Genomic DNA, 20,218 nt, shown 5'->3' on the forward strand with positions numbered 1-20,218 from the left:
AAGAGAGAGAGACAAGCCTAGAAGCAGACTCTTAACTATAGAGGACAAACTGATGGTTGCCAGAATGGAGGTGGGTAGGGTGAATGGGTTAGGTGGGTGATGCAGATTAAGGAGGGCACTTGTGATGAGCACCAGGGGATGTATGGAAGTTTTGAATCACTGTATCGTACACCTGAGACTAATATTATGCTGTATGTTAACTAACTGTAGTTAAAATAAAAATGTAATAAAAATTGTACACACATATGTTTGTATATAAATTTATTCATAAGTATTTAATATATTTAATACCATTGAAAAATATATATTTAATTCTTTTCATTATTTAAATATTTGCTGATACACGGGGGAACAATTGACATTTGTATATTAACCTTGTACGAAAAGAACTTCTTAAACTCACTAAGTTTAAGTGTTTCACATGAAGTCATGTTACTTGTGAGTATGACAGTCTTATTGCTTCCTTTCCAATCCGTATACTTTTAATTTATTTTTATTGTTTATTGTTTGCCTTATTACAGAGATCAGAAACAATGTTGTATAGAAATGGTGATAACTGGCACCCTTGTTTTACTCCTGACTTCAGAGAGAAAGCTTTCAAATTTTCACCACTAAGTAAGATGTTTTCTAAGGTTTTTGTTTTTGTTCTTGTTTGTTTTTTTGTACTTACATTTTATTAGGTTAAGGAAGTTACGATATACTTATTTTGGGGGTTATTCTTTTTTTTTTTAAGTAGGCTTCATACCCAATGTGGGGCTTAAACTCATGACCCTGAGAATTCCAAGATTTATTTTATATTATTTTTTTTAAAGATTTTTATTTATTTGTCAGAGAGAAAGAGAGCGCAAGCAAGCACAAGCAGGGGGAGTGGCAGGCAGAGGGAGAAGCAGGCTCCCCGCTGAGCAAGGAGCCTGATGCGATGGGGTGCTGGATCCCAGGACCCTGGGAACGTGACCTGAGCCGAAGGCAGATGCTTAACTGACTGAGCCACCCAGGTGTCCCTCCAAGATTTATTTTAAAAATAATGTTATGCATGAATAATTTTTTAATTGAATGACTTTTCAACTATTATAATAATCCATGCTTATTCTTCTTTATTCTATTACTATAGTGGATTTCTTTGATTTTCAAATGATATTCCAACTCTATTTATGAAATAAACAAAACTTGTCTGGATGTGTGATTTTTAAATATACTGCTGAGTTTGATTTGTTAGCATTTTGGTTAGGTGCTTTGTATTTGTGGTCATGGGTGAAATTGGCTCATAATTCCTTTTTCTTTTAAGGTCCTCCTCGGGTCCTCCTGGATTCACAAAATGAATTGGGAAGTGCTCTCTCCACCCTAAAACTCTGGAAGAGTTTTTAGAAAACTGAAGGAAAATTTTCTTAAATGTTTGGTACACTTCATTAGGAAAGCCATCTGGGATTAGAGATGTCAGACATTTCTTTCTTAGAATATAAGAAACTTCGGTAATTTGTGTTTTTCAAGGCATTTGCTATTTTATCTGTTTCTTCATTGTCAAAATTTGTTGATATAAATTTGTTTATAGTAACCTCTATTATTTGGGCTTAAAATGATGATATGCTCTTTTTTTTCCATTTGTCAACTAGAAACATGTTATAAAGAGATGCTTCCCCTTATCCACTATTTGGTTATCCACTGGTATAGTTCATTTGGGGACGGTAGGATAAATATAGGTGTCTTTCTCATTTCTTGCCATTTTTTTAAATAAGGAGTTGGTTCCCTATCATTCTCCGAAGGTGATTTCTTGAAAAAATCATTATGAACTCACAGGTTTAACATATTCAACGGGTTTTAGCAATATTGCGATAACTATCCATAAGGAAGCTCTAATTGTCCCATCTTTGGCCAACCTCTTCAATTTGACTTCCGATTACTTTTGACATGACCCTAGCAGTCTTTGGTTATTCCTTGCTAATGGGAATGTCAAACTATTCCAAACTCATCATGTCCGTTTCCTCCCCCAGGCTTGGAATCCACTATTTATCTAAGAATCCCCAGTTATTTTTAGTGGGAAATTATATTTCAAGACAACCGACTGGGTATTAAGGATATTTACCGCTACTGATTAGTTATGTTTCTAGGGATTTTAATGGACAGTGTAGGAAAAATTTATCTCTCTCTCTCTGAACAATATATTTATATACTTTTATCCAGATCACATGAGTTTCCAATACCTCATGAGTTTACACTGAATCTTATTCAAATTCAGGATATTTTGTCTAACTTCTTCTATATTACATATGTATCTCCTTGCTTTTATGCCAAAAACACTTGGTGAAGAATTAGAATATCTCACTTTACACACCTCAGAAGACCAGAATAACTAATACAAATATTACCCCTACTATCATGATTACTGAAAAGTTATATTTTTCCCCTGGCGTATGCTTTCATATTCTCCTAGCATATTTTATAATTGTATTGTATCTATATTGTTAGAGAATACATCCATTATATACTATCCTCTTTCCCCTTTAATACTCACTTTGCTTCAGTTTTGCAAGTAACTCTATACTACATTATGCTTTCCTCTAGTTCTTATGTTGATATCTCTTTAGTGATTTTGGTGGTTTGAAGGTTTATTATTTAGTAAGTTACTCAGGAAGGGCTCATGGGAACAATATCATCTGAGCTTTTTACACGTTAATAGCAGTTTGTGCCTTTTCTAGAGTCATCAGTTTTGCTGAATATAAAATCCTTGGCTCGTGTTTATTTTCCTTTAGTATCTTGAATATTTTACTCCATTTTTTTCCTGGCATAAAGCATTGCTATAAAAATTATAATTTAATTTTATTTTCCTTATATGTAAATTGCTTGCTTTGTTTGCCTAGATGGCTGCTTGGGTTGGCTGTTCTGATTTCACATTCTTGAGTATATGCTCTTTAAATATGGAACTTCAAGTCTTTTTTTCTGGGGTGGGGTAGACATGTTTTCTTGAATGATTAGCTTGGTTTTGTTCCTTTGTTCTGGTTTTCTCTTTCAGGATGTCCATTTACCCGTCTATTGGAGCTTCTTTGCCCATCTTTGGTATTAAATCTTTTTTATCCCATTGTTTCTTTTCACTTTAAAATTTTTCCTCTTCTAATTGCATGTGTCTTTTAAAGCATTATCCATTGTTCATTTTCATTTTTTAAGGGCTGTTTTCATTGCATATAGAATGTTAGATTTGGACTTTATTTTCTTTCAGTAGTATCAGTAAAGATATTTTTGTTCAGGAACGCCTGGGTGGCTCAGTGGGTTAAGCGTCCGACTCTTGATTTCGGCTTAGATCATGATCTCAGGGTTGTGAGATCGAGCCCTGTGTTGGGCTCCATGCTGGGCATTGAGACTGCTTCAGATTCTCTCTCTCTCCCTCTCACTCTGCCCTTCCCTGCTAAAAAAGAGGGAGGGAGAAGAAAGATATTTTTGTTCAAAGTTTTCTGGTTTGCATTATTTCTATAGAGAAGTCAGCCTTAAGTCTTATAACTACTCTCTTGAGAGTAACTTTTCTTTTTTCCTTTGGCTACCTTTAAGGTTCTTCTCTTTGTTTTTCATTTTAGAACTTTAACTGTAGTGTTTCTAGATGCAGATTACTTTTTCTGTGCCTCGATGTCTTTTGCCTTTTGGGAAAATATTGCTTCTGGCAAACACACTCTCTCCTCTCTTTTTAGGACTCTAGTCCTCATATCTAGGCAGTGAATCTCCATTATGTTCTTGTCTCTATTTTCAATCAGCTTATCTCCCTATGCATAATTCTGGGCATTTCCTTCTGACCCCTCTTCCAGTTGACCAATTCTGTCTTCAGCCATCACTCCCAATAGTTGAGTTCCTAATTCCCGTTATTACAATTTTGATTTGTTTTTTTCTAGAAGTGATTGGCAGCTCAGACAGAGGCATGGATAAGGTAGAACGATTGATGTTTAAAGTTGCCACAGGGTGCACAGGAACAACACTGGGGAAGGTGACTTGCACATATTGGCAAGACGGTGGCAGAGAGAGAGAGAGAGAGCAGAGGGCTCCATATGGTGGATGTTTAGACAGACAGTGTGAGGAAAAGCAAGGGGCAGAGGCATAGTGGAATAACACCAACAGAGCTAGAGAATTGGGGGTTGAGGTCAGAGACCAAAGTGTTTGAATTTAAATGTAATTATAACAGGGGAAGCTGCATTGGTCAAGGCAGTCTCTGCTGTGCTGCAGTAAACCCCAGCCCTCAGAGCCTTTACGCGTTGCAGTTGAATTCCTAATCACACGTACCCCAGTGCAGATGCCCCTGGGGAGATGGTTCCCATGGATGGACTCTCTGCAGAGCAGTGGATTAGACTTTTCTCTCTAGTGGCTCCTTGAAGAATACCCTCACCGGACTCTTCTCATCCGACTTGCATCTCTCCATCATTGTTGCTGTAATAGACCGACTGTGGAGGAAGCTAGGAAGCACGGAGGTTCATGTGAGCCCTTCTCAACACCTCATCCTGGAAGTGACGCCTATCGCTTCTGCTCATTCCACAGCATGAGAGCCAGTCACACGGCCTCACCTAGATGCACACGGGGCCAGGAAATGCCCTTCCTGTTTAGAAAGTGTCTTCCCAGCAACAGCCCTACGTGATGGCTAGCAGAACTCAGGAGTCAATTGTCATTGCTTTCAGGGCAGGAGGAGAACCCATCAAGTTCTCAGTATGAGAGAGCAACAGGTGGGGATGGGGTACATGACGCCTGGATGACAGGGGCCTCAAACAAAGGACACTGTGCTTAGGGTGAGGAGATACTGATCTGGAAATGACACCGTGGGTCAGGGAGCACTTTAATTCCAGAGCTCATCAAGAGTACCCCTGGTCTGAGAGAAAAACATGGAAAATTATATTCTTGGAGAAATGTTTGCTGAAGTGTCTAGAGTCATTTAGCCCTAAGGTATATTAGAAAAGTTCGAGACAGTGGAGAGTAATGGGGATCTGGGCCCAGGTGGAAGGAGGACAGAGTAAGCATGAGATTGTGAGGAGAGAGTAGGCCTGAAGGATGTACGCTTCGGGGGCTGGACAAGTGTAGGAGGAATGTGGTGGATGGATTTATTTGGCCACAGAATTGAAAGACAGTTCTTGCAACATCCTGAGCAGGTAGCAGGTGGAATTCGTTGTCTCCTGGCTGCTATCTGGGTGGGTTCTCCTTCTGGGAGAATTAAGGTGTCTGATAGATGAGAAAGCTCCTTTGGAAGGAGTTATCCCTCTGACTTTGTTTGAGCATGAGATTTCTGAGGAAAAGTAGGAATCAATGCTGTTTGTGGAGAGGCTCTGCAAAGTAGAAAGTGCTGTCAGCAAGGAGGCTGAGCTCGACCCGTCAGAGGACGGAAGAAACCAGGAGAGTGTGGGGACAGTGAAGCTAAGGTCAGTGGGTCAAATGACGCAAGGAAGTCAAGTGAGATGAAGCCTAGGGAGTGTGCCCTTAATGTAGCACCAGCATGATGAATGTGTGAGAGCCAAAGGCAGATCCATAAATAATCAAACACAGAATACACTGTGGCAAAAAAAGAAAATATTCACCTATAATTGCGTCACCCTAAACATTATTTTACTTTTCTGATGACCAAGGCTTCGCTTGTCACCAATGAATTTCAGTAGTCACAAAATGTAATACACAGGTCATATTTTTTTTTCTACCCACATGTAACTGTTCTATTTTCCTTAGATAATTTATATATAGATTTAAAACAGAGCCGCAGGTGTCACTGCATGCTAAGTTCTATTTCATTTCAAAGATGCCGTACCTTCTTCATGGTATTATTAAAGCTGTAGTCCTTCCTGCCGTGTATTTCCCACACGATGAAATTTACTTCCACGTCTTCCACGTAGCCATTGTCATTGTATCTGAGCGAGATAAGCCAACACAACAATAATTGGTTAGAGCCGAAGAGAGGTTGAGAGTTGCAGCCCCCCCCCCCATCTGACGGGCTTCTCTGAACAGTGCTGCGACCTCGTGAAGTGGCTTAATGTTCTCGAAGCCTCAATATTGTCACTTCTCTGTGAAATCACAACAGTGCCATTGTATAGGTTTCCTTCAGCTCTCGAAATCAACCTCCTAGTAATAAAGCAGGAAATGTTCACCTTTTTCACAGTTGGAAGCGTAAATGCTGTTCACTTTGACAGGAACCGCGTGTTGAGGAGGTGAGGGGAGTGGGGGCCCTGCCGAATCGGCTGGGAGCAGGGAGAAAGAACTGAGGAAGGAGGAAGGGCACAGCAAGGGGCCCCTGGTGTCATCTGATCAACAAATATTCATGGGGTGACTGTTGCGTCTCACGGGCTCACTGTGCTGAGAACAGAGATGCTCCAGAGCTCCCCGGGGACCCGGCTGGAAGACGGGGCTGAGTGTCAGGGGGTTGGCAGCAGCAGGGAGAGCTGAGGTGGGGCCCAAGAAGCAGAAGCGGTCACCGGTTCCTGGGAGCCACAGTCCCGCGCAGCCCACGCCCAGACAACTCGTGATGACTTTCACCCACAGCAGCACCCCCGCAGGCGGTCCTACAGGGACTGGGGGCCCACTCCCCAGATGCCGGCACGGGAGACAGAAACCCCATTGAGCTTATTCACCCCAAACTCAGTGTGTTTCAAAAGAGATGCTACTTCAAATTGTTAAGATCTGTTTTTTCTTCTTGCTACCATATGAAAATAGGGGTTTGAGACCAAAGCTAAAGTTCAGTTAGTGGTAAAGTTACACCTGTGCATTACCAGAGCTTACAACTGTTTTAAACACGGTCATGTCCTCTTTTTTCCATCTGTCATTGCCCGTTTTTCTGAGTGGGACTGTCCCCACCCTGCTGTGGATGGAAATTTCACTTAGGACTTTGGTCTCAGGCACTGGCTCCTGGGCTCCGACTCTTGGACTGTTGCCCCAGGGTCGGGTGCATTCTCTTGCTCCCCATACTCTCTGTGTCTCTCCATAAGATCATGGGTCTTTGACCGTGGTGTTTCCTTACTCACGGCCCACATTTCTGCCTGACATCGCAGTTGCTCCCCCTGGCTCTCCGTATCTGCTACAACTTGGCGCCATCCATTTCTGCTTATAAAAACCAGCTCTTGTCCGATTTACAGATTGGGCAGGAAATCTGTACACACCAGAAAGTGGTACCTGAGAAGCTATTTTATTTCCATCTGAATTCATTTTTAGGAGCCTTAAAGACATGAACTCAGATGTGAGTAACCAGGGGTTAGAGTCATGGTGGTCGACTTCTTTCTTGGCACAGGAAGAGGGTCATAGAGAACTCTAAACTCTAAAGTTCCTCCCACAAGAAAATGCACACACGTGTGTGACACACTCAATTTTGTATGCAGTTTTGGAGATTTGGGCCAGGCTTTAGCAAAGCTCTCATTCTAGGAGCTTTGGAAGGTGCAACATTTTTGCCTGCATCTTCCAAAAGCCATCAGATTCTTGAATTATTAAGAACTAGTTGTAAAGCCATATGTTTTATTTAAATTTTAAAAAAGATCTTCCTTGAACTGGGAGTGGACGTTGTTGACACAAAAGCAATAAGCTATAGTGTCATCTAGTGGCAATAAGGATAATTACATGACCCATACTTCTGGGTTTATAATCTTTGGATAATGCTTTATTATTTCATGGAGAATATGGGACAAAAATATTTGCCCGTGTAAGCATGGCTTATTTTCATTAATGTTCATTAAGAGGATATGATACCAGTGAGACCTGAGAAATTCAGAAATGTCACTAGTGGGCAACTAACTTCCCTATAATTTGTTAACTTCTCCATTGTGACAGTTCCGCTATTAATCCATCGACACATATGTTTTCAGTCCCGTGGGACCACTCAACCCAGTGTATTAACCATGTCTCTTACTTTCTGTTTTGTGATGCTTTAATAGCTGGGTTAATTACCGCAGGAGAATTGGAAGCAATATGCCTTATCAAATGACACCCGGTGGCAGAGACATACATAAGTTACCCCAAGAAAGACGAGTGTGGCCACATGGCCCAGAGTGTTGTTGCTGCTCTATGACCCCACCTCCTCCACCCCCACAGCCTCTCATCCGCCCCTTGGCCTCATCACACATCCAGGCCTGCCTTTCTGCACTTTCCTCCTAGGGGCAGTTCCCTCCCTGCCCTGCATCCTGGATTCACTCAGTTGCTCTCGCCCTGCTTCCAACATCTCGCCCCAGCCTTGGATGTCACACCATGCCTTCCGCATTCATGCACAGGCTACTTGAGAAATTCAAATATGCGGCACTGGGCCTGCTCGCAGTGTCTTAAGTCAATTGTGCCTTTGGTATTGTCTGATAATCTTTCTGCCGGTCCTTGGTCAGCCTTTTTCATATTACCCCCAGTGACCCTGACACCCTCCTCAAAGCCTCTCCTCAACCCCTCGGTGCTCCCAGTGTACACGTGGCCCTTTCTGTTTCTTGTAAGTAAAATGAGGCTGTCAGACATGACTTCTCTCAGCTCCTGCACTCCTCTGTTTCCAGTCACTTCCCACATTTAGTTTTACTTCCCACCTCCTTCCAAGTCTCAGAGGATGAATTCTCCTTCTTCTTTTAACATTGCCACCTGGGTCTTTGATCCTACTGCCCTAGTTTTCTTCGTGGACCTGGCTCCTATAGCTTATTTTATTTTAATAAGGAAATGTTTCAAATAGTCAGAAAAACACAGAGAATAATGTGAAAACTCTTACATATTATTTCCATCCAGGTTTTATACTTTACTTATCCATAAACATATCCATAAATCACATATAGTATTGCTTTATGAGTTTGCAAATATACATACAGGATATTACACTGTAAATATCTTTTGGCAACTTTTTTCCCCACTCAATATTAGGTTTTGAGATGGGTCCATAGAAATTTCCAGTCTCTTGGTCTCTGTTTTCCTCAGCAGCAGCTCTCTCCTGACTACTCCTCCCCTATTCAACCTGAACTTGGTGGCTGACCCCCCGGGATTCCTTCTTACAGGCATCTTTTCATTCATTTTAAGGGCCCTGCCCCATTGCATTGGCTACAATGTATACATCCAAAAATGTTTGCTATGTTTCATTATGTATATTTCACCACCAGTAAAAGAATCTATATTTAAAGATGCCATAAACAAACATGTCAGCCACCTGTCTTTTTCACCTGGTTTATGGTAAGATATCATGAGGTAGCAGGAAAAGTAAGAGTGTGTGATATCCTGGAAGCCAGATGAAGAAACTATTTCAAGTAAGAGAGTATGATCAGCTGTGTAGTTCTGGTCACCCAGATCAACTAGGGTGAGTCCTGAGGACCGAGCAATGGGCGCGGCGGTCGGAGGGCACGGGTCACACTGGGTGGCAGTGCTAGTGACGGGTGGTGGCCAAAGCAGGCTGGGAGGGATGGGGGACAGCAGGAGGAGAGCTGGAGATGTGAGGATAGAAGCTACAGGGGTAGTGGGGGTCACGAGAGGGTTTTTCCTGTTTTTGTCTTCGGTAAGGGAGAGAACTGCAGATTTCTCTGATGATCCAGTAGACAGGGAAAAACTGATGATGCGGGAGAAGGTGGGGTGAGTTTCAGGAGTAGTTTCTTAAGTAGGAAAGCAGGTGGGGATCCAGTTCACAGATGGAGAGAGAGACCTTAGATACACATATGTTCACCTACGATGATAGGAAGACAGACAGAATTCGTGGGTACAGATAAGGGGGTGGAGGTTTGTGGAAGATCTCTTCTGATTGACGTCACTTGGACTCGTTCATCTTCCTTATTCTCTCTTCTCATCTATCAATTATCCAATTATCTATCAGTTATCAAGCCCCTACCTATTATAATCACTAATTTTTCTCATAAACGATTCCTCTTCTTTGTCCATGCTGCAGTTTCAATCATTTGTGTTTTTCCTCCACAGACTACCAGTACAGTTTACTACCTGTCTCGCTATTTAGACTTGTTTCCCTGAAGTTCATCTTCTTCCTTCTCCCAGAGAGGACTAGCTAAGGCAGATATTTGATCATACCGCTCTACCATAGTATGGACAGGAAGTCTCCCACGATCTGGACTCCACCGAGCTCCAAGCTAGTTTCTCTTGTCCTGACACTTCATGCCTCACTTTATGCCCCAACAGCATTATACTGTTTGAGCTGTACATCTTCTTCCTCAAACCATCCCTTTTGCTTGAAAGCCTCACCCAGTGGAGCTCATTGCCACCTTCCCCACTTTTCTTCTTCCCTCTCTGCCTTCAACTAAATATTTATTATCCTTTAAGACTCAGTGACTCAGATCAAAGCCCCTCTCCCTTCTGTAGCTGGGTTGGATTCTTTTGAGTTTCCTTTTTATTATTCCATATCAGCTAATATGGTGACCTGATTCATCAGACTCTTAAGCCCTCAATTGAGAGAGGAAGTCCTCTCTCAAAAAAGAAGTGTTATTTATCTTTGAATTCCCAGGACCTAGCACAGTAAAAGATTCAGAAGTGTTTAATAGTAATGAATTGAAGAGAAGAATACACTTCTCTGGGAGAGAACATTAACATTATTTATCCTTGGAGGATTAAGACACTTAAAAACATAAAACATAAAACAAAAACAAAGCAAGCAAGGAGCCTGGGAAGATGGTGGAGTAGGAGGACCCTGAGCTCACCCCGTCCCATGTTTTCAACTTGACTAGTCCCAAGTCAATAAATCAGAGAGCAATCTAAAAATGGGAGGAACAAACTCTACAACTAAATATAGAGAAGAGAGGTAGGAAACACCAAAGCAATGAAAATGAATATTTCTGTAAAAAATCAGTCAAGGAACTCACAAAAAAGGATATAAAATGTAATAACATAAGCCTAAAACATGGGGAGAAAAGGAGAAAAGAATGGGTTCAAACTTAAATGACCATGAAATTGATAAAGACTGCTACATGCAGAAGAGGTTATATACAAACCTAATGGTAACCATATATTAAAAACCACGAATAAACATGCGAGCAATAAAGAGAAAGAAATCTAAATATATCACTAAAGAAAATCAGCAAAACATGCAAGAGAGAAAGACAAGAAAGGACTAGAGGAAATCTTTAGAAACAACCACAAAACAAGTAACAAAATGGCAATAAATACATATCTATCAATAATTACTTTGAATGTAAATGGATGAAATGTTCCAATCAAAAGACATAGGGTGTCAGAATGGATAAAAACAAACAAACAAGCAAACAAACAAAACAAGATCCACCTATATGCTGCCTACAAGGGACTTATTTTAGACCTAAAGACACATGAAGATTGAAAGTGAGGGGATAGAGAGACATCTATCATGCAAATGGAAGTCAAAAGAAAGCTGGAGTAGCAATACTTATATGGGACAAAATAGACTTTAAAGCAAAGACCATAACAAGAGACAAAGAAGGACACCATATAATAATAAAGGGGACAATCCAACAAGGAGGTAAAAATTATGAACATTTATGCACCCAACATGGGAGCACCCAAATACATAAAACAGTTAATAACAAACATTAAAGAACTAATTGGTAATAGCCAATAATAGTAGGGGACTTTAACACCCCACTTGCATTAATGGACAGATGGTGTAAACAGAAAATCAACAAGGAAACAATGGCTTTGAATGGTACATTGGGTCAGATGGACTTAACAGATATATTGAGGACATCCCATCCTAAAATAGCAGAATACACATTCTTTTCAAGTGCACATGGGACATTCTCCAGAATAGATCACATATTAGCCCACAAAACAAACCTCAAAAAATTCAATTAGATTGAAATCATACCATGCACCTTTTCTGACCACTAGGCTATGAAACTAGAGGTCAACTGCAAGAAAAAAAATCTGAGAAGAGCACAAGTACATGGAGGTTAAATAACATGTTATTAAACAATGAATGGGTCAAACAGGAAATCAAAGAAGAGATAAAAAAGTACATGGAAAAGAAACGAAAACACAACAACCCAAAACCTTTAGGAGGCAGCAAAAGCAGTTCTTTTTTTTTTTTAAGGTTTTATTTATTTATTTGACAGAGAGAGACACAACGAGAGAGGGAACACAAGCAGGGGGAGTGGGAGAGGGAGAAGCAGACTCCCCACGGAGCAGAGAGCCTGATGCGGGGCTCAATCCCAGGACCCTGGGATCATGACCTAAGCCGAAGGCAGACACTTAACAACTGAGCCACCCAGGCACCCCTAGCAAAAGCAGTTCTAAGACGGAAGATTATAGCAATGCAGGTCTACCTCAAGAAGCAAGAAGAATTGCAAATAACCTAATCTTACACCTAAAGGAGCTAGAAAAAGAACAACAAACAAAACCTAAAACCAGTAGAAGGAAGGAAATAATAAAGATTAGAGCAGAAATAAGTGAAGAAATGAATAAATGAATAAAAAAAAAACCAACAGAAGAGATCAATGAAAACAGGAGCTGATTCTTTGAAAAGATCAACAAAATTGATAAACCTCTAGCTAGAATTATCAAAAGAAAAGGGAGAGAGAGAGATTGAGAGAGAGAAAGAGAAAGGACTCAAACAAAATCACAAAAGAAAGAGGAGAAATAACAACCAACACCAGAGGAATACAATTATAAGAGAATATTATGAAAAACTAAAATGCCAGTGAATTGAACAACCTAGAATAAATGGACAAATGCTTAGAAACATATACCTACCAAAACTGAAACAGGAGGAAATAGAAAATATGAACAGCCTGATAACCAGTAAAGAAATTGAGTCAGTACTCAAAAAATTCCCCAAGAGCAAAAGTCCAGGAACACATGGTTACACAAGTGAATTCTACCAAATATTTAAAGACTTAATATCTATTCTTCTCAAACTATTTCAAAAAACTGAAAAGGAAGGAAAACTTCCAAATTCATTCTATAAGGCCAGCATTACCCTGATACCAAAACCAGATAAAGACACCACCAAGAAAGAGAACTACAGGCCAATATCCTTGATGAACACAGATGCAAAAATCAACAAAATACTAGCAAACCAAATTCAACAATACATTAAAGAAATCGTTCACCATGATCAAGTGGGATTTATTCCAGGGTTGCAAGTCTGGTTCAATATTCACAAATTAATCAATGTGATACATCACCTCAATAAGAGAAAGGATAAGAACCATATGATCATTTCAAGAGATACACAAAAACATTTGACAAAGTCCAACATCCATTCATGATAAAAACCCTCAACAAAGTGAGTTTAGAGGGAACATACCTCAACATAATAAAGGCCATATAGGAGAAACCCACAGCTGACATCATCCTTAATAGGGAAGAACTGAGAACTTTTGTCCTAAGGTCAGGAACAAAACAAGGATGTACACTCTCACCACTTTTATTCCACATAGTATTGGAAGCCACAGCAATCAGAAAACAAAAAGACATAAAAGGCATCCAAATCAGTAAGGAAGAAGTAAAACTTTCACTATTTGCAGATGACATGATACACCATGTAGAAAACTTGAAAGACTCCACCAAAAAACTGCTAAAACTGATACACGAATTCAGTCAAGTCACAGGATACAGAATCAACGTACAGAAATCTGTTGCATTTCTATACACCAATAATGAATCAACAGAAAGAAAAATTAAGACAACAATCATTTACAATTGCACCCAGTATAATAAGATACCTAAGAATAAACCTAACCAAAGAGGTGAAAGATCTGTACTCTGAAAACTATAAAACGCTGATGAAAGAAATTGAAGATGACAGAAAGAAATGGAAAGATATTCCATGCTCATGGATTGGAAGAACAAATATTGTGAAAATGTCTATACTACCCAGAGAAATCAACAGATTTAAAGTAATCCCTATCAAAATACCAACAGCATTTTTCACAGAACTAGAACAAACAGTCCTAAAATTTGTATGGACCCACAAAAGACCCCAAATAGCCAAAGTAATCTTGAAAGAGAAAAGCAAAGTTGGTGGGCTTCAAGTTATATTACAAAGCTGTAGTAATCAAAACAGTATGGACTGGCACAAAAATAGACACATAGATCAATAGAACAGAATAGAAAATAAACAGAAATAAACTCACAATTATATGGTCAATTAATCTTTGGCAAAGCAGGAAAGAACATTCAATGGGTGTTAAGAAAACTGGCCAGCTACATGCAAAAAAATGAAATTGGACCACTTTCTTACACCATGCACAAAAATAAATTCAAAGTGGATTAAAGACCTAAATGTGAAACATGAAACCATAAAATCCTAGAAGAGAGCACAGTCAGTAATGTCTCTGACATGGGCTGTAGCAACATTTTTCTAGCTATGCCTCCTGAGGCAAGGGAAACAAAAGCAAAAATAAACCATCGGACTACATCAAAATAAAAAGCTTCTACACAGTGAAGGAAACAATGAACAAAGCTAAAAGGCAACCTATGGAATGGGAGAAGATATTTGCAAATGATATATCTGATAAAGGGCTAGTATCCAAAATATATAAAGAACTTATCAAACTCAACACCCAAAAAACAAATAATCCAGTTAAGAAATGGGCGGTAGACATGAATAGACATTTTTCCAAAGAAGACATACAGATGGCCAACAGACACATGAAAAGATGCTCATCATCACTTATCAGGGAAATGCAAATCAAAACTACAATGAGATATCACCTCATGACTGTCAGAATGGCTAAAATCAACAACACAAGAAACAACAGGTGTTGGTGAGGATGTGGAGAAAAAGGAACCCTTGTTCATGGTTGGTGGGAATGCAAACTGGTGCAGCCACTGTGGAAAAGAGTATGGGTTTTCCTCAAAAATTTAAAAATAGAAGTACCTTACAATCCAGCAATTTCACCACTGAGTATTTACATTAATTCATAGGGATATGGGCACCCCTATGTTTATAGCAGCAGCATTTACAATAGCCAAGATATGGAAAGCCACCCAAGTGTTCATTGATTGATGAATGGATAAAGATGTGGTGTGTGTGTGTGTGTGTGTATAATATTCCATTATATTTGTATAATAGAATATTATTATTCAACTGTAAAAAAGAATGAAATCTTGCCATTTGCAATGACATGGATGGAGCTAGAGAGTACAATGCTAAGGGAAAAAAGTCGGTCAGAGAAAGACAAATGCCATATGATTTCACTCACATGTGGAATTTGAGAAACAAAACAAAAGAGCAAAGAGGAAAAAAGGAGAGAGAGATAGAAAGAGAGAGATAAATCAAGAAACAGTCTTTTAAATATAGAGTACCATCTGATGGTTATGAGAGGGGAGGCGGGTGGGGGGATGTGTGAAATAGGTGATGGGGGATTAAGGAGTGCACCTGTCGTGAGGAGCAGAGCATGATGTATGGAACTATTGAATTACTATATTGTACACCTGAAGCTAATGTAAGACTGTATGTTAGCTCACTGGAATTAAAATAAAAACTTAGAACAAAACAAAACGAAGAAAAAAAATGAGGCCTCAGTGGGGGAAGGAGTGTTTAGGGTTACCAGGAAAAGTAATGGCATCATTAGATATCTAGAGGGAGATCAGAACTTAAGAAGACAGCAGATTAGCCTGGTAGTCCAGAGGACCCAGACAGAGGGACTGTAGGACAATGATGCAGAGGGCACAGCACAGAATCTTCGAACTGCCATGGGTGAGGAGTGGTAGGCAGGACATGATGGCAGAGACCTTCTGGGTCCCAACAGAGAAAGCTCCCATAGCAAAACTAAATTGGGAGCACCTGAATCCTTATGCCTCACCTACCCACCCTGAGAGATCTCAGAAGTTCCCCCCAAAACTGGAAGCCTTGACTAAAATTTTGATGTTTTACACATAGGAATTTTCCTTTCAGTAATTTTTCCTAATGGCATATCTAGACTAGTATCCAAACATGTACGTAAGTGGATATTTACCATCATTTTGTTTATAATAGCAAAAAAATTTTGGAAAATGGGTCATTTGTCTCATATTTTTCTATATTTTAAATTTTGTAATAAACTGTGTAACTTTTATAATCATAAATCAAGAATAAAATCAAAGATGCAAGCAAAGTAATAGAAAATTACTTGGAAAAGCCTTCCTCAGATCATTTTATTCCTATTATTATCAAATACTGTTTGTAAGAATTAAGTTAGAGATAACATTTTGAAAACTTCCCCATGTACCATCCTTATTAATAATCTAGTTTCTTTCCTTACAAGCTTTCAGTTATTGTTGGCCCATGGAAAGAAAAGTCCTATGTCACCTGGGGAAGGCAGTTCCTATCAAACAGGCAGGGGTGCTGGTAGGAGCTTAGAGATTAGAGATTAGAGAGATTAAAGCAAGGGTGAAGAGATCACCTGCATCCCTGAGAAGAGCCTCAGTTCTCTTTTTTTTGTTTTTTGTTTTTGATTTTTTATTGTTATGTTAATCACCATACATTACATCGTTAGTTTTGGATGTAGTGTTCCACGATTCATTGTTTGTGCATAACACCCAGCGCTCCATGCAGAACGTGCCCTCTGTAATACCCATCACCAGGCTAACACATCCCCCCACCCCCTCCCCTCTAGCACCCTCAGTTTGTTTTTCAGAGTCCATCATCTCTCATGGTTGGTCTTCCCCTCTGATTTCCCCCCCTTCATTCTTCCCCTTCTGCTATCTTCTTCTTCTTTGTTTTTTCTTAACATATATTGCATTATTTGTTTCAGTGGTACAGGTCTGTGATTCAACAGTCTTGCACAATTCACAGCACTCGCCATAGCACATACCCTCCCCAGGGTCTATCACCCAGCCACCTCATCCCTCCCACCCCCCACCCCTCCAACAACCCTCAGTTTGTTTCCTGAGATTAAGAATTCCTCATATCAGTGAAAGCCTCAGTTCTCTTATCTGCTATGTGTCAGCAGTGAAATTATAACCTCCCTCAACATGCAGGCACCATGGGTAGTCCAACTTTGTATAAACTAGTACTGAAAACTTGGAGATGTATATAACAGGTACTCAGAAATACTTATTATATTAAGTGCATGATTAATTAGCCTTGTTTTCTTACTTTCATTTTGAAACTTTCAAAGTAAGTTAAAAATTTTAGTGAGAATATACTTACAACTGAACCAAAGGGTGAAACTTTTCTCCGAAATCAAGTCTCAATGGGCAGCCATATTTTTTCGAATCATATTTTACTCTCTAGAAAAGGAAAAATGCTTTAGTTATTTTCTATATTTGGCTGGTTGATAAAATTATAGTTTTCTTACCAAGTTTTTAGATGGTTGATTCCTCAGGTATGACCTGTAAAAAAGACATTTTTCATTATTTATTTTTCTTTCCTCTTTTCAAACTTAAAAATTAAAGCCATTACTTTGTTCAGTAAGGAGGTATCACAAAAATTAAACAAATAAACATAATTACAAAATACTCCCCAATTGTGTGGAGATTAAATACACACTTCTAAATAATACATGCATCAAAGAAGAAATCTTAAGAGAAATTTAAAGATTTTGAATTAAATGAAAATGAAAACACAACTTATCAAAATTTGTGAGATGCAGCAAAAGCAGCACCTAGAGGTAAATTTGTAACAATGAATGTATATATTAGAAAAGTTATCCTATGTTAATAGGAATAAATACTAGCTGATTCTAAATTATTGGTACTAATAATTAATATAAAACAGTGCTTATGTTAAAAATATTTCTTACTTTTCAATAACGTAAAAGAAATCATGCTGAAGACAGTCTTTTTTATTAAATCTACAAAAAATAAAACATGATGAAGTTGTAATATCATCATTCCTTATACACTTGCACAAACATTTAATCATTTAACCCAGTGATTCTCAAACTTGAGAGTATCACGGAATCATCACTTACTGAATTAGAATCCTGGGGTTAATGTGTGGCCCCAGCATCTCGTTTTTTTTTTTTTTTTAAAGATTTTATTTATTTATTTTAGAGAGAGAGAGAGAGAGCACACTCACAAGAGTGGGGGTAGGAGCAGAGGGAGAGGGAGATTCTCAAGCAGGCTCCATGCTCAGCAGAGAGCCCCATGCAGGGCTCGATCTCACCACCCTGAGATCATGACCTGAGCAAAAATCAAGAGTTGGAGACTTAACCAACAGAGACACCCAGGTGCACAATGGCCCTAGCATTTCTATTTTTAAAAATAAATGTTTCTGAGGACATCAGAATTCGAAACATACTGATTTATCTATATCTGATACATGTGAAAAATTCAATGAAAATTTATCAAAATCAAGATAAATTTCTTTGGGCTATTTTATTCCTCATAATTGTTGTAAAAAACACAGATTTCTAATTGCTACTGGAGACTCAGTTGTGCAGGTAAGGAGCTACTTTAAGGTGGCACATAATTTCTGGTTAGTGTTCATGCAAACATAAGGCTATCATGGTCTATAAAATGATAAAGTTTTCAATAAGTTAAATTATTCATTTGACCATTTTTGCTGGCTGCTTCCAGTGTAACTCAGAAGGAACCTTGGTCACCACTGTGTTTAGAAAGATACTGGAAGTCTAGACCATTTCCCACCCTGAAGCCCAAAATAGACCCCATGAGATGCCCTCCATCATGAACATCTCTCCTGTCACAGGTACCTTGGACCCCATGGGCCTCCTTTCATGACTGTGAAAACCTCAGGCCCACCACAACCTGAATGCAAGATATTAGGGCCATTTTTAGGGTTCCAGAACAGTGGGTCATTGATTAAGGGGCCTGGAGTAAGTTTCTAAAATATGTGTTTTTCAAACGTGCTCTCCAGGTAGGTCTGATGAACAACCAGCCTTGACGATTGCAATATAGACCCTCCCAGAAATAGACTGAAATCTGCACACAGCGGTACTGCATGTGGTGGTACTGGCAACTGATTTTGGTAATGTTGCTTAGAGCAGTTATTCTCAAATTTTAATGCTCTTCCTAATCTCCTGATAACTTAGTTAAAATAGTGGTTCTGTTCAGCAGCTATGGGACAAGGCTCGAAATCCTGCATTTCCAATAAACGCCCAGTGATGCCAGTACTGACCCACAGACCATTCCAGAAGCAGATGCCATGCACTGTATAAATCAGTTAGCCTTTGTGTGTCCTGGAAAAGGAGTTGTGGAAATGCAAATTTCTTGCTCACTGAAATGGGAAAACTTGATTGTCAATCCAGCAACTGATTATTACAATTCCGTACTCAAAAGATCATTAGAATGGCAGGTGAGTAGACATTTGTTTTGGATGAGAACAAGTCATTCCATAAATAGTCTCGGATAAGAGTCACTACTCTCCCACTCATCCCTACTCCTAACCACAGGAGAGGAGCTGTGGTACATTGCTGTCTCGAGTAGGCACTTCATCTCCACTGAATGGATTGTGCATGCTGACCTGGATTCTCCCCAATATAGGAGAGAGCCAGCTGTGGCCAGTGGATGACAAAATCCAGTGTGCTTCACTGCGACCACAGCACGAGCAATAAAATCACACCTTGGGGTTCTCTGGGTTCTGTGAGGTTTGCTCTAAAAACATTTCCCACGGGGAATGATGCAGGTTTCTCTGATGTGGATGTAAGCAATTCTCTGATGGAAATGACATTATAACTGGTTTGAGTAGGATGGAAAGTAGACATGTTTCTCCCTCTTGTTTCTCTGGGAATGAGGGCTAGCCTGAAGAGCTCAGAGAGAAAATGGTGATGGATAGAAACAGGATGATTAAAAGGGAAGGCGGAGAAAAATGTAGGCAACAGGGAAAGAGGTTACTCCTTTTTTACCTGTTAGTATGATTCAGAGGTAAGGTTTGACTTGGCAGAAAGTTCAAACAAATCGGGTTTGGACAAACTGTCAATTCAGTTTCTAGACGCCAGTGTCAGTTCAATTTTCGAATTTCATCTTGAACATGTCAGTCATTAGGCTAATAGTACCACCGGTATTTACCATGTAGTTCACCATTTGTTTGAAAACGTAAAGAGTAAGACAGGTCAAATGCAAATATACTTGCCCTTTAACAGCAATGTATTTGGTAGAATCACAGCCAACAGCTATTTGGAATACCTAAAATGAAGCAATTTAAGTGGTGAGGTGTGTGGTTCTGATTCCCATGAGCTAAAATGTTACTACAGCGAAAAGTGATTACATTTTAGATTTGAAATAATAACCCTTTAAATGTAGGGTTTTGTTATACTTTTCTGTGCTGTTTTACACCTTCTTTCTGATCACATTTTTTCTGTCTTTGCTTCCTGTTGCCATTACTGCTCACAAGGCCCAAAGGCTAGTTCTCTGCTTTTTGACATCAGTATCTCAGAGAACTAACCCAATCTCATCTTTCAGCAGCACGTCTACC

General features: G+C 39.4%; 1 protein-coding gene across 1 annotated transcript in view; it reads right to left on the minus strand.

Moving 5' to 3' along the window:
- The window catches only part of CATSPERE (catsper channel auxiliary subunit epsilon), a 163,190-nt gene that overhangs the window by 12,794 nt on the left and 130,178 nt on the right, over window positions 1-20,218 (minus strand). Inside the window, exons 14-18 of the mRNA XM_025878056.2 lie at window positions 19,877-19,929; window positions 17,586-17,636; window positions 17,142-17,175; window positions 16,994-17,073; window positions 5,759-5,858 (exon numbers count right to left, since the gene is read on the minus strand). Coding sequence (XP_025733841.1) covers window positions 5,759-5,858; window positions 16,994-17,073; window positions 17,142-17,175; window positions 17,586-17,636; window positions 19,877-19,929 — 318 coding nt within the window. The remainder of the gene's footprint in view (window positions 1-5,758; window positions 5,859-16,993; window positions 17,074-17,141; window positions 17,176-17,585; window positions 17,637-19,876; window positions 19,930-20,218) is intronic.

Source organism: Callorhinus ursinus, unplaced genomic scaffold (genome assembly GCF_003265705.2).
Source record: "Callorhinus ursinus isolate GAN/ISIS: 27379988/994484 unplaced genomic scaffold, GSC_fseal_2.0 scaffold13, whole genome shotgun sequence".
NCBI lineage: Eukaryota > Metazoa > Chordata > Mammalia > Carnivora > Otariidae > Callorhinus > Callorhinus ursinus.